The 15287-nt window shown below is 34.3% G+C and overlaps 1 protein-coding gene across 2 annotated transcripts in view; it reads left to right on the top strand.

Moving 5' to 3' along the window:
- The window catches only part of NBEA (neurobeachin), a 490666-nt gene that overhangs the window by 173959 nt on the left and 301420 nt on the right, over window positions 1-15287 (top strand). For both annotated transcript variants that reach the window (XM_082063608.1, XM_082063609.1), the window contains 4 exons: window positions 266-396; window positions 1697-1804; window positions 3508-3676; window positions 5076-5171. In XM_082063608.1, the coding sequence (XP_081919734.1) occupies window positions 266-396; window positions 1697-1804; window positions 3508-3676; window positions 5076-5171 (504 nt within the window). The remainder of the gene's footprint in view (window positions 1-265; window positions 397-1696; window positions 1805-3507; window positions 3677-5075; window positions 5172-15287) is intronic.

The raw sequence follows: 15287 nt of genomic DNA, 5'->3' as shown, positions 1-15287 counted from the left end.
ATAACATATGAGAGCTACAGTTCAACAACTAATAACTTTCAAATTTTAATATAGTGCTATAGTGGTTATATAGAATATTTAGTTGTACAACTAAAGAATGAAATTAATAACTCACCATAATGCTTCCTGTGTTGCACTTACTATTTGGACATGGTTGTTGACATATCAAACTAGATGTACAGACTGCTATTAATAATTGAATTTCTGAATATAACAATAATTGGATAATATTCTAAATCGTAGCATTTTCATAACTTCTTTTTAGTTTGTTGTGTGGCTGTGAGAAACTGCTTAGAATGTCGGCAAAGGCAGAGAGAGAGAGTGAATAAGACATCATTAATCGGCAGTAAAACTCAAGATGCTCTTCAGAGTGTAACTGCATCAGCAGCAACCAAGGTAACCCTGTCTTCAGTTACCCACAGCAAGGACAAGTCTGCACCACTGCTTTAGAGGATCAGAAAATAATTGTAACTGCCTTCTCAGATATTTGGCAAGAGCTCAGGTTTTTGCTGCTAACTGCTGTAAAGTACAAATGTGTGTGTGGGGGGGGTATTTGAAATAAGAAAACGTTTGTGCGATACTATGACTGGAGCAATTTTAAACAGCTTTTTCACTCTCTCTTGGACTACTTCAAAGAGCAAGTCCCCTTACTCAGATCTGTCATATACACTGGCATAGCTTTTTTAATCTGTCAGGGCACTTGCAGTTGTGATGAAACCCTACAATCACGTCTCTGGTGTTGGAAAATCCGAGTCCCGGTAAATTCAACAGACCTTTGCATGCATACTAGACATCAGTATTTTCTATCTGATGCTAGGAATGAAACTTGTTTTATGTTCAATTACAGCTTAATTTTTCCAGTTTCATTGATTCATTGTTCATCATTTTTTTAACTTGTTTACAGCTTTAAGACCTTGAGAGTTCTGAAACTAAAAGCTCAAAGGATTTAGCACAGCCCACAACTAAAATACAACACTTTGTATGATGTAAAGGATTCCTTTTTTGCCACTATCTTTTCATTTCTAAATTCAGTGGTTTTTCTTCTCTAAAGACCTTTTCAGATAGCATTTACAAACCCAGCTTCTTTCACAATATTATTGCATTAAATCTCACAAAACCATTATGTTTCTCCACGTTATCACATTCAGTGCAAAGCAAACTATTATAAGGAGACTTCTTGGTACTTAGACATCATTTGTAATACATTATAATTTTTTAAAGGAAGCATACTAGCTTATGCTTTTATAATAATACCAGTTATTCTGTAAGTAATCTGTAATAATTCTCAGTAAAATGAGAATAAACTGATTTTTAAAAAAATATTTCTGCTCATAGTTTTTAAATTTAACACACATATTGGAAATAATTTATTGTACTGCTGTAAAGCAACTGTAATCTGAAGTAACCTTTTGTGTACATTGTGCAAATTATTATCTTAACTCTGAGAAGAAATACAGTTGTTCTGAAATACTGGGACGATGTAACAATTTATATCTAAATAATTAGTATTAAGATGATAATTCAAAACATAATTTATTTCTAGAACTTTTAAAAGTCTGTTAATGTTGGAAGTATATTGGTAGTAAAAAAGCATCTAATATTCATGAAATATCCAATAAAGGTGCCAAATAAGGATTTGAACAGAAATGCTTTGATATTTGTAGGAGGAAAAAATCTCACTACTTTTTATTTTTAGACTCCCCTTGAAAGTGTCCCTGGCAATCTTTCTCCTATAAAAGACCCTGACAGGCTTCTTCAGGATGTTGATATTAATCGTCTACGAGCAGTTGTTTTTCGTGATGTGGTGAGTAATATGTGCTGTACTACTTTCTTCTGCAAAATCATCACTTATATTTTGAAAGAGATTTTGATTCTACTGGAATTAAAAATGTGCTTCATGTGTTGCACTTCATATATTATCTGCAAACCATCTGCTGGTGGCTTTGTAACTACCAGCCACTTTCTGCACTTTAAAGTCATACTGGTAAGATATCTGAGATTAATAGCTAACTGTGATCATCAGTCAGACTTGATCTTACATTAGCCAAATAATCACAGTCAGAATAAATCAGTTATGACCTATGTTGATTAAAACTGTCAGCTATTTGTCCAAGCCGGGTAGGAGGAAGACTTATTATATGTACTGCAGCAAATCGGTTTATAAAGACAATTTGTATTTCCTCTAAATAAATATATACATAAACTTTATATACTTATATAGAAAAATGTTTTTTATATTTGTCTGCAACTGGTTTTAGCATAAAACTGTGCCACAACGTGTCTTTTTTTGAAAGTAGTACAACAGGAATTATTATTATACATATGTAAATAAATATGCTATGTTTAAACTTCTTCAATCTAAGTACAAGCAGATTGAAGACTGAAGTTAGAAATATCTTTAAAAAGAAGCAAGTAGAACTTGACACACACACACAAAAATGATCTTCCAGGATGACCTGATCATCTTGAAAGGGCATGGTTGAATTTGGGTGGAGAACTTCTATCTCTTACTCTTTCCTTAACTAGAGGAGAAGGGAATAGGGAAAATATTTCTGGCATTTCTAAGAAAGAACTTAAGAAGAGGATTTCTAGGTATTTTAAGAATTGCAAAGACATGCAGCCAAATTAAACAACACTCAAAAAATGTGGAAAGCAAGCACTGGATTTGTAATAGAAAATATGTACTTGTAGAATTGAAACAAGATGAAACCACTGTAGGAGTAAATACAGGTTGAAGTCTTAATTCTGCGCTGTTGGATTTTACACCATGATAATAATAAGATATTTCTGTTGAACTACAGCAACTTAAGCTCAGTCAGGATGATATCTAAGCCATAGATGGTAGTTGCCTTGGACCAGCAGGCCATGTGGGGTGGGAGGAAAAGAAGACAGCAATGTGGTTGTGGTCCCAGCATGTAGTTAAATGAGAGCCCTGGAAAACTAGGATTTCTGCTTACAGTCCTGTTGAAGGAGAAGTCAGAATGTATGAGCTGGGTTTTATTGCTGGAAGAAAAACAATGATCATACCCCTCCTGCTCGTATGTGTTACCAGAAGTTGTTATCCCTGCTTATGCACCCAGTGTTAGCTAAAAAAGCATCAGCAAGCTTAGTGCTCCCTCTCGGCAGTAGTGGCCTTTGCCTTCCTGTGGCAGGAGCTTTTGGAGTCTCATCCTTGGAGCATCACAGTCAGCTGCCCTTGTTGTTGAGAAACCTTGAAAGCACTCTCAGAGCAGAATCAGGCCCCTAGACTGACAAGCCCATTGAGTCCACAGTCCCAGAGATTTGTGTAGTTGCCAAATTACATGTAAGATTTGGTTCTTGGTATGTGCTGTGTGCATAGTATTCCACTGAAAATACATTAAATCTTCTGTGTTATTCATTTACTACTATGTTAACAGATTTAACATCTCAGAAGGGTGTTATTTATATAAAGCCTTGTGATGGTCTTGTGTTAAAATTCTATGGAAATGTGTGATATTATAATCTATTCCTTTTTCTCCAACACAGGATGACAGCAAACAAGCTCAGTTCTTAGCTTTGGCAGTAGTCTACTTTATTTCTGTTTTGATGGTCTCCAAATACCGCGATATACTAGAACCACAACGAGAAACTGCAAGATCTGGGAGCCAGGCAGGTAGAAATATCAGACAAGAGATAAATTCACCAACGAGTACAGGTATATTTGTTTTCTTCAGATACTATTTTTCATTTTTATATGCAGATTTTTTTACAACTGTATTTATTTTACTACAAAATATTTTTAGTGAATAGCTTAATATCTTAATAAGAAACTATTTTCCATTTTCTTCCTCTATAATCATTCAGTTCTTTAACACACATTGGCAGATTTCAGTTACTCTATATATTTGCTTATAGGGTATGATTAATTTTTGTTTGCATGTTGCTTTTTATGCCTGTTTTCTTTGATTTGAAAATAATTAAAAAGAAACAGGGTGCCTGATGGAGTTAAAGTTGTAAAGTACAAGATAGTTGATTGGCACGACTTCCTGAATCTGTTTTTAGTTAGTAAGAGCAGATATCTTTAACTCTATACTATGAAATGTATAAAGAGCAAACACAGCTGTTTGCCCATGTGAACTGCTTTTGTTTGAATGAGGAGTTTTTTGCTAGGGTAGTGGTAAAATACCTTCTTGGAGTCCTGCTGTGTTGGTGCCTGCATTTAAAAGCCTATGGAAACAATATAATTAAAAGGAAGCATTTCTATTACCTTCTTTGACTGAACTGTTTGTGATTTTTATTATTAGTAGTGGTTTTTACTAGCATATGCTCTTCACCCTAAGAGGGAGGGAGTCTGTTAGCTGTCAGAACCCATCAGAAATTAGGGATCCAAACTTTACCCTGCTTTGTTTCAAATGTTTTACTCTGACAGTTCAGTAGGTTTTTTCAAGTCTGAGTGGCCTGATTATAACTCTACATTCTGTGTTAAAAGAGCTGAAAAAAGTAACTGAATTTGTCCATGTAGCTTTTTTATGTGTGTTTTTATTATTGTATTGATTTTTAATTGATTTCTTCATTTGTGGAGTTGCCAATGTTCATAATTCATATAATTTATCTTTGCATTATATTCACATTAAGACATTATTTTCCAATTCATCATGATGTTTTTATTTGCTACTTCTACATAATTAAAGTGCTTTTGTAGGCTTGCCATTTTAAATATAATACATGAACATAGTCAATTATGAAAATTCATAACATTTTTGTGCCATCCTGGTTATATGTTATGGTTCTACACTAAGAAACTGCTGGTTTCAGTGAGCTATTGCATTCATGAATGTCTTGCCTGTGTGTGTGTGTGTGTATATATCTATATCTACCTGTGTCCCTTTTTCCCCATGAATGTTGCTCTTGAATTGCCCAAACAACAAGTATGCTGTTTCCTATCTCTTGATACAGAACTTATTTTCTTCCTTTAGAAATGCATTTCTTTTTTTGTTGATAATACCATATTTGCATGTTTCAATGAGATAGGATATCTGTCATGGATCCACAGTGGACCAGGCCACACATGAATACTAGCTGGCTCACATCTGATTCCATGATTTTCTCCACAGTTGTGGTCATACCATCTATCCCTCACCCAAGTTTGAACCATGGATTCCTTGCCAAGTTAATTCCTGAGCAGAGCTTTGCCCACTCATTTTACAAAGGTAATATTAACATCATCTCCTAACCTGTTTGGGTGTTCTTATTTAATGTAATGTAATTCAAGAACTAAATGTGATGTAATTGTTGATAAATAAGTATACGCCTCAGGTTACATGGAGATCAGACCTGATGATACCTTTAAAACTTCAACTTCCTGCCTACATTTTCCTAGGAAATCTCTTTCCCACTTTTACTACCAGTTATTAGCTTTACTTATTATGAAATAATATATATATATTTTTTTAAAAGCAGTCAGGAGGAGGGAATGGTGTGGAAAATTTTAAATGCTTTTGCTTTGTGGTTATTCCACTATGATATTAGGCCCATAAAAATAAATCAGGACTATTTTAAAAATATTGCATACCACATAAAGTAGTACTTTTATAGTATTCCCTTTCCCTGTATATTTTCCTGTTCTTTTGCCTTCCTTTCTTGTGTTTTTTCTTGCCTTCTTTGATGGTATGTAACCTCTGATATTGTATGTATTGTGAATTATTTTATGCTTGTTAGTTAATGTGCTGTGCCATGCTTTTCTTGAAGGAAACCACTTTTGTGACCAGAGCAACTATTATGTGTTTTGGGCCTGATTTGTTTTGTTTGTTTGTTTGTTTTAATTAATGTAGGCAATATGTTTCTCAGATGTCATTGCTTGAAAAAGAGAGGATTACCTGAGTGTAACTTTAGCCAAGTTTGCATGTACATTTCCCCATTTTTCTGCATGCTCTGTATTGTGAATACGGAATTGTAAACTAGGTTAAAAAATTTCATCTGATGAAAATGTGCTTGGTATAATTTAAAAAAATCTCAGTGGGTAAAAACATTGATGTATAAAAAGCGTGATAGGTTTAAAATTGCATGTTGTTTATAAAAAAAAGAAATAGTTAACTTCCTAGTTTAGTAATAATGCAACTTTTATTTATCATGTACTGTTTTGGGAGTAATATGTTAAAATACTCATTATATTAACTTAAACTATCACTATGATAATCTGGCATTTCTTAAACTTTTGTGTGTGCGTGTTTATACTATAAATTGTTTGAAACTCTAACAACTAGTAAGCAAGGGTTTGTGATTTTGATTAACAAGACTATTGTCTACCATACAAGGAAAAAAATATTCTTTTTTGATCATTCAATTTGTTAATGTAATATTTTTTTATCGTGACAGTTGCATTTCTGTGATTTAATCAAACATTGATAAAGAGGCACATTACAGTATGTGATTGGTGTGTGCTTCTTATGAGTAACTACAGCTGCTGTCAAGTGCCAGTTACAGGAATTTTCAACATCATTGTACTTGATATGAAACTTCTCAGTTCTCATGATGTACGATGTTTACCTTTGCCTAGTGTATTGGTGGTATTATATGTGAATATAGTTTGCAGGGAAATAAATTTACCTTTACTTACAGGCGTTTGTAGGTGGTAAAATAAGGATTTAATATTTCTTTTACTGTTAATCAAATATTGTTCACAACCTATATGTTATCTTATGGTGCTTAAAGGAGAAAGGACACAACCAAGAAGGAAAAAATAAGCTGATGGTGTCCATGACTGTCATTTAACAATAAAAATGTTTACTTCTTGATAATGTTCTATACTTCTATTTTTTTTTTTTTTTTCTTTTTAAGTTGATCTGTGGGTAGGAGAAATTTATGTCTCTATCTGTAGATTTACTCCTTGTCATAAATTCGTCACAAGTCCTGGGTTTCTCCTGCTAGTTTCTGATAGCTTCAAAGGGTTTGCAGTGCTTCTAAAATAGTCTGTGCTTAGTCTGACAAAGCAAAACTTGAAGAATGAAAAGAAAGCTCCCCCTCTTTTCAGTTTAGGTTATATATATAGTATTGCTTTTTGGAGTAATTTATTATCACAGTCTCAAGGAAAATAGCAGATCAGAACTATTCTCTTGTATCTGAAGGATGCCTGAGAAACACAGTCCTACAAAAGTAAATGTTGCCAGACTTCTATCTGTTCACAATACCAAGAATTAGAATGAGTTAGACTTTTGGGGTATCAAATGGCTCCGTTTCACTGCATTTATGAAGAATAAAAACTGGAGACTTTAAGTCAGGAATCATTTAAATGGAAGAGCCTGTCAAGTGGTCTAAAAAGTTGCTTGGCCTTTTGGTTCATCAGATTTCTTCAGCTGACCATGATGAAGAGAAGTTCTTCAACATAATTAAAACATGGAGGTGTATTAATGATGGGAATTGCATTCAAAGTGTCTTTGACAGGGGAGAGTTTTCACCTCATTAGTCAAAGATAGCAACATTCTTTATCATTCTCACTGTCTCTGTGACTGTGCGTATTCCAGTATGTCCCTCTTATAGCTTCTTATTTCTTCTCTACTTAGCAGTGTGCAGTGCTACTAATCTGCACCTTCCTCCATTGTAAAGTATTTTTGAATAATTATTTGTTTCCTTGTATGATTGAGGGCATTTTCAATTTTGTTCTTTTGTTTTATAAGTATTCAAATCTCCTTTTTTTGCCTGCTGAGTGTGTGAGATCCTTGCAAAAAAACTATTCCTTGCAGTCTGAAGTACTAACAAACCCCTTTATAAAAATCTTTGCCTTTCACCTTTAGCAACATCTTCCACAAAGATCTTGTGTGAGAAATCTTAGCTGTGTCTTATTTAGTAGGGAAGGAGTGCTAGAGCTTAATCTCTACTCATGGTGATGGGGGATGATTTGAAGTCCTTTGAAAAGGTTCCTTTCAAATTCATTAGGATAAGATAGTCCCAGTAAGTAAAGCTACTTCCCATGGAAGGCAGACAAGCTTCTCCTGTTTCATTCTACAAGCACGTATATGAAATTAATCTTAACATCAGAAGAGGTTCCAGTCTTTGTAGGACCATTATCAAGACTCTTCTAATGCATCTGACTTGTCAGTTCCCACAGTCATTTCAAGACGAAATCTTAGACAAGACATCATGAGTGGTTTTTACCTTTGTCCTTTTGGTCAGCAAGCGCTACCCTTGTGAACTGACTATAAAATGCTGAAATTTGCATTTCTGGAATTGTAGCTATTGGAATAGTTTAGAAAATAATGTTTTGTTCTTGGTCAACTTATCTGGTAAGATAGGGATGTTTTCCCAAATTGATATTGAAAATGTCTCTATTTGGAAGGTGTGGAAGTCAAGACTGAAAAACTGGGACTAGCCCTTTCTCTTACCAGGTAGAAGGTAATCAGTACATCATTTTGAGAGCAGAAATATCTTGTAATTGGAATAAGACCCACGAGAAATAGAGAAACTTGGTATCTTCAGTTAATAGAATCTAATAACCTGTACTATGTAAAACCAAGTAACCTCTTTAAATTACAGCTATGAATTTGAAGTAGTTTTAGCTATGGTGGTCAGGATCATTTAAGACGATATTTCTGAATTCTGGTCATTATTGAAGATATCCTTGCTTACCTTGAAGGTTTATTGGACTATTCTTTCTTTCAACAGTGCTTCCAGATCTCCAGCAGTAGAAAAGTGTGAATAATCTCTTTCTACGCTTCAGCTGGCAACCTGTTAATTACCAAGAACATAATTATTGTTAACCTAGTAATGGAAAGATATTTTCAGTCAAAACCTGACATTTCCAATTAAAATTACTCAGGAGTTCTTTGGCAATGAAAGCATTGCAACAGTGCAATTCACTCAGTCGTGGGAAGGAAATCAATATGTAGCTTTTTGCAACATTTTATCAAAAATGTATTGGCTTTTCAACTCCCTTGATATCACTGTCTGTATTTTTCCCAAAGCACTGTAAACAGATTTCTTAAAGGTGTGTGCTGTGGATGAACTGAAAGCTATTGATTTTTTTTTTTTTTCTTGGCAGAACAAACTATATTAAAAGTTGCAGGAATAGCTTTTTCCTTTGAAGATGGGTAAAACATCAAATTTTTCTGATCTCATATGTGTACAGTACTCTGGGTATTGTACATAGCTACACTATTGTTTGTATTCCTGATGCAGTAGCATAGAGATTTCCAGCCTATTTTTAAACTAAATGTTTTGCATAAGGGTAAAATTTTAACTATGCAAAGTGGACTGATGGACTAATTTCTATTGCCTGTCAAAATACCCTTTGCCTCCACAAAATCTTGACAGAATTCATGGCTCTCATCTTCCTCAAAATCTATTTACATGTATTTTTTCAAGAAACTGAGTAAATGTTGTAAGGGACATGGATGATAATAATGAGGATCCTAAAAATAAAATTCTACAGAAGTTCTGCCTGCAGCTCAAAATTGTCATGTTGCTTTCCTGACAAAATATATGCTGCCTGTTCCAGCTGCCTCTGAGATTACATACATTTGAAGATAATGAGATAATGATAAATACATCTTGATCTAATATTTACTGCCCTACATGAACTGCTTAAGACATCAGAAGAAAGATTTGCACATATATTTCATTATTAATTTATTGATCATTATGTATGCATGAAGTGGTTGTAATGGCTTTTTTTAAAGTAACATTAATAATTCTTTTCATTTGTACGAATTGCAGATGTTTTAAAAGTTCTTTAATTTTTCAAAGTAGTGCTTAATATAAAATATTTTGAATTTTAAGTTTGATCACATCTAAGGAACATACTCCATGCTTCACTTTTGTGGCTGGATAGTATAACCTAGATGACAGATTTTTTTTTTTAATTACTTTTGCAACAAATGTCTAATCACAAAAACATCATATTTCTCAGAATGGATCAGAAATACAGATATTGTCATAGATTACTGCCAACTGCTCTGTTTTTTCATTATGTGTTTTTGAGTTTACACAAGACGAAAATAAAATAAACAAATAAATACTTGAAACTGACAAAAGCTAGGGAAATTCAGCTAAAAAATAAATATTGCCATATTGTTCCTAATTTACATTTTCTTAAATGTAAACAGCTGTTGTTATACTCTGAAGTTGACCTTACTTTAATACAACTTTCAGGTTTCTTAGACTTATCTTATCTGAAGTCTTTTTTAGCTAATGCCTGGGTAGTGCATTGTTTTGGGACTGCTGGTATTTTGTTTGGCGACCAGGTAATAAATCAGACTGATTTACAAATGTCTTATCTATCAAGGACTTAGTGAAAGAGGTTTGATTAGTAAGGAAGAATCAAGATGTTGATTAAATTGCATTGCCTGAACAGATCAAGAGCTATGTCTGTCATAAGTGGCTTTTTCAATACTCTGGCCAAGGTAGAAGGAGCTGCCCTTTGTGCCTGCTTGAGTTCAGGAGCGATTGTGGGGAAAGAAACAAATGATTAGACTTTTGAGGAATTTTGCAAATAGAAGAAATTTCTGGTGAGCAAAAAGAGAAGACTTGCACTTAGAGGTGTCCAGCTGTGGAAAACAGCTGATGGTAACTATGTTCTCTGCCATTTTCTTTGTCACTTCCCAACCTTGATTTCCCCACCCTCATTCTCTCCTGCTCCCTTTCTCTCCCATTTCACAGCCTCTCTATTTTTCCTGTTCCAGTACTACAACCTTCCATCTCACAAATCCACTCTGGTTAAAAGGAAATTCCCAGTCCTCTGTCTTAAATCTCCTATCTCAAGATCTGAACCAGTTCTGGCAGGAATTTCCCAAACCTGGATAAATGGTTTGGCTAAATAACAGATGTGGGCTAAATGCAGGATGTATTTATCAAATGTGTTCCTAGATGAAAGCCTGATAGTGCAAGAATGACAAATAGTAACCCTGAGCCAGCCTCTTTTTCCTCACTTTTTATAATTCAGTTAACAAGGAGACTTGTTTAAAAAAAAATGTTTAGAACAACAAATGAGTTCTGCAAAATAAAAAGCAAAGTTTCTCAGATAGCCTTGCTTCAGAAATGACAGAACCACATGAACTCCATTAGTGCAGCACAAACAAATTTGCCTGTTAATGCATAGTTATTACATGAAGAGTAATACTAGCGAGGCTGCCAAAATGAGTACATGTTATGTGGCTGGGCCACGACCAGGATCGCTATACAGGGAGTTTTTACTGTGGTCTCTTTGTAACTTTCACATAAAATAGAAGTGCCAACAGGAGAAAAGGCCCTGAGTAGATACAGAGCAACTTGGTGTCTTAATGTTTCCTATAGGGTGATTCTTTTCACTGTTCTGCCTCCACCTCTGAGGACATTTCCACAGCAAGTCCATTCTTGGTGACTCCTTTCAGTGTACTTTTAAATAAGACCCCTATTACTCTTTGGTAATTACTCTTTGGTTCTGCCCCAGCTCTTAGTTTCTCATCTCAGTTTAATTGTGCTGCTTCTCATATGTGAAAACTAATAAACTGGTGTTGCTAGGAAGAATTTTTTAACTCTCTTTGTAGCCTAGAGCTTAGGAATTGATTAGTTGACTCTAACACCTATGGAGGAAGCTATAATGTCACTGTCTGGTTGGTTTGAAAGCATTTTCAGCTTATAGTCCATGAAAGTTTGTAGAATACTACAAAGGAGTCTATAAAAAGCAGCTAATAAGGTTATTATCAATGCCTTAAGTTAGCTATGCAGAAAACAACTCAACAAATTTTCCAGTGCACATGCAGACTGAAAGGTGACAGCAACTCCTCTATCAAGATTGTCCCACACCTCCTGTTACCAACTGTTGCTGTATTGTTTTCAGCAGAAATTTGACAAGGATTTGGGCTGGTGTGACTTTCAAATAAATGTTCAGCCATGTTGTAAGTAGTTAATCATTTTCCTACTTTTTTAACTTTTAAAATTTTCAGCTGATTTTTATCTAGTAGGGGGGTTTAATGACACAAAAAAAAAAAAATAAAAAACCACAGGAATATACACACAATTTTTCAAATGTTTTAAGTAAATAAAGTTTTAAAGTAGAATATTTTGTGGGTTTTTTTTTTTTTATAATGGTCAAATTTTTTTATATTTACCACAGAGGTGAAATATCTCACTATTAAGTTAATAAACGGGGTGGGGGTGGGTGTATTTTTTAGGTGTGTAGAAGTAGTTCAAGATCTATTTAGGTAACTCAGTAGGTTAAAACAATTACAATGCACTTCATAAATCACAAGCAAACAAGATATTTTAGGGAAAGAGTGTGACGGATGAGGTCACCAGATATACAATATGTCATTTAGTTAACTTAAGCCCATATTTTTCCCATAATGTAGTAGATGAACTCATTAGTTACAATGAAAAACAGTAAGAAAGAGGCATCTGGCTTCCAACTGCCCGTTTCTGACAGGGTTGAGATCATGAGATCTAGTAATGTTTCTGCTTTGTCTATTGACATGGCCTTGTGCTACAGAAAACTGACGAGGTTTGCTGAAAATTTACAGGCTTACTGTCGCAATGTTAAAACATAGACAGATGCAATCAGTTATATTTTCGCTTCTGTTCATGTTTATTATTTTGCTAAGTTTCTTTGAGTAGGATTTTTATAATAGCATACTCTCTACTGGTTTAAGATTTTTCTCAATAACATTATGAAGCAGTATTCTTCACTCCTGAAGGCAACAAGTGCTATGTCACAGTATAAATAAGCATAGAATAAAACTTGTGGATATGCAGTGTTGTAACTAAAATTGGTTGGGTTTTATGACCTATGCTCAGGAGTTTATAATTTACCTAAAATAGTACTAATAATAATGCTGATCCAGAAGGACTTATATCTTTCAGATATATTTATCTGAAATTCACAAATACTAATTTTCTAGTATTCTCGTATTCAGTTAAGCGGTTTTATCTGTTCTGAGTTTATTTTTCTGCAATTTACAAAAAGTAAATTAGACCTTTTAAACCCACCAAAATTGCTGGAAGTTTTAAGAATGAGATGGATTTCAGTAGTCTTAGAGATTCTTATTCATAGTGATAAATCAGACTAAGCTTAACTGACTTAGTGAAGCATGTTTGTATTAGATACTGGAGACACAGTAAGAAAAGTAAAGATACAAGTCTGGTTTCTGTGTATATCAAGTATCCATACACTTACCTGTATGTAGAATAACTTATTTTGATATTATTTTCCTAAATCACTTTAGTTAGCATTATATACTGTATAGTATGTCATATCTAAATTCTATACCCAAAATTCAATTTTCCTTCCATTTTTAACTTGAAATGGTGTAATCCTCTGTAACTACTCCTACATTTATACAGTCCTAAAATTTCATTCAGCCCTTGGAAGGCAACCGCAAGGCTGATGTGGCCCCCAGTGAAAATGGGTTTGACACCCATGCCCAGGCTTTTAATTCTCATTTGGGAACAAAGGATTGCAAGGCACCTGCTGAGTAATTAAGTGCAACCCTATTTATAGAGTCTTGAAATTAGCTTGGATTTTTGAGTTCACAACTCTAACTGGAAGGCTCTTCCAGAATCTTAATTCCATAGCGACGGCTGTCACTTCTCAATCTGAATATATTCTTGGTGAGTTTGCACTCAATTTTTCTGATGCTAAGTCTTCTATTTAGCTTAGTTCCTTTTTCTAGAGTTTTCATCCTGAAAGTATATGTATAATAGTTGCTGTGTACCTTCTCAGTATTAGATTGGCCAGACTGTATCAGCCAAACTGTTTCGTGCAACAGTTGATTGCTGTAGCTCTCCATAGTGGCACTTCCATGTTCCTCAAATATATCTGTGTATGCAGTATTCCATAATGAACCTTCTAATGCCAGTAATACTTAACTCTTGCAGGAGATATTTTTTCAGAAAAGTTTGGAATCACGGTTGCCTTTTCCATGGTAGTGTTGTATCACTAATTGAATAATTAGCCAGTGACTGATGTATTCCGGCCCTTTTCTTCAGTAATTTCCAGTTGATGAATTCGACTTACAATGGAAATCTCTGTGTTAGTCGCTGGATGCACAGCTTTTCACTATTGAATGTAATTTGCAGTTCTGTTATAATTCTTTCTTATAATCATCCTTCTGTGTGTCAATTGTAACTTATAACTTCATCTTCAGCAAATTTCACCAGAATAGTTTTTACTTTTTTATCTGAAATCTTTATTAACAATTAAAAGAGAGAACTCCCGTGGTAGTTTTCCTCAAGCTGATGTTTTTTCTTTTGAAGATATTTGATGGCTCTTTCTTAGCCAATTTCTTTTCCCACCTTCTATTAATTTCCATGTTCTCCTGACTAAATTACTAGATGTTGTGAGAACCCCAGCTTTAGTGAATTTTACAACATTGCCCCTTATGTTCTTTGAGCAATAAAAATTTTAAAAGCTCTTTTAGCAAAGCGGGTTTATAATCTGTCTCATTCCATTCAATTTCTATTCTTTATGCTAAAATAAATCCTGAAATCTTGCTTGCTGTTGAAGGCTTGTTGTTGTCCAGATGACCTTTTTCCCCTTTCTTAAAAAGAAAAAATGTTTTCTCCAGTCATATGTTGCTGTCTCCCCTTACTTGTTTGACAAAGGTACTTGTTACTAGACCAGTCATTTCATAGGTTGTTTCTTTCAAGATTAGCTTGGAGTCAATTTATTCCCATTGTTTCAATACATTAAAATTTTTCTTCTGGTTTAGTTAGGGTATTTGAATTCCCACAACTGCATTTCCATTAGCTTTACTATCTTTAGTTTTGTGTTCAGCATTGTTTGCCTTGATGAAAATTGAGAGTGAGTGTATTCTAACTTCACCATGTAGTGGACTGTCTTCTTTTTTAGTGTCCTCTTTTCATTTACATAACAATGGAACCTTATGCTATTTTACTTACCCTACATTACAAGGCAACACTCTGCTTGACTGCCAGTGCAAGTACTACTCTTCCCTTCATTTGAGAAGTGTTATCTTTGTGTGGGTGAAGTTTAAAGTAGCAAACAAGCAGAAAATTCATTAGCGTCATTCTGTGGATCAGATGTCCTTCTGTGCCAAATATAGGCAGTACTAAGTAGATATGGATTTTTATTTTTTTTTTTTTTTACTTCCTGACCAGGCTGATGCTAAGTGCATTTTATGCAGCTCATAAATCCTATTTCTACATCCTGCTTCACAAAGCAGGGCTCATACCTATTTGATAAGATGTGTTTAATGCACTTCGGGGAATGAGAAGAAGGAAGTGGCTTCAGCATTTACAGCTGTCAAAAGAAGAAAACAATACTCATTATAATGGGTTGTTCTGCTTCGTATTTTTAAAAGCCTCTTCTGTTCTATCTATATGTGTTTGTTAACACTTGT

The sequence above is a fragment of the Streptopelia decaocto genome, assembly GCF_964273445.1.
Source record: "Streptopelia decaocto genome assembly, chromosome: 1".
Classification (NCBI taxonomy): domain Eukaryota; kingdom Metazoa; phylum Chordata; class Aves; order Columbiformes; family Columbidae; genus Streptopelia; species Streptopelia decaocto.
The sequence above is the reverse complement of the archived record's forward strand: the minus strand, read 5'-3'. Positions and strand labels throughout refer to the sequence as shown.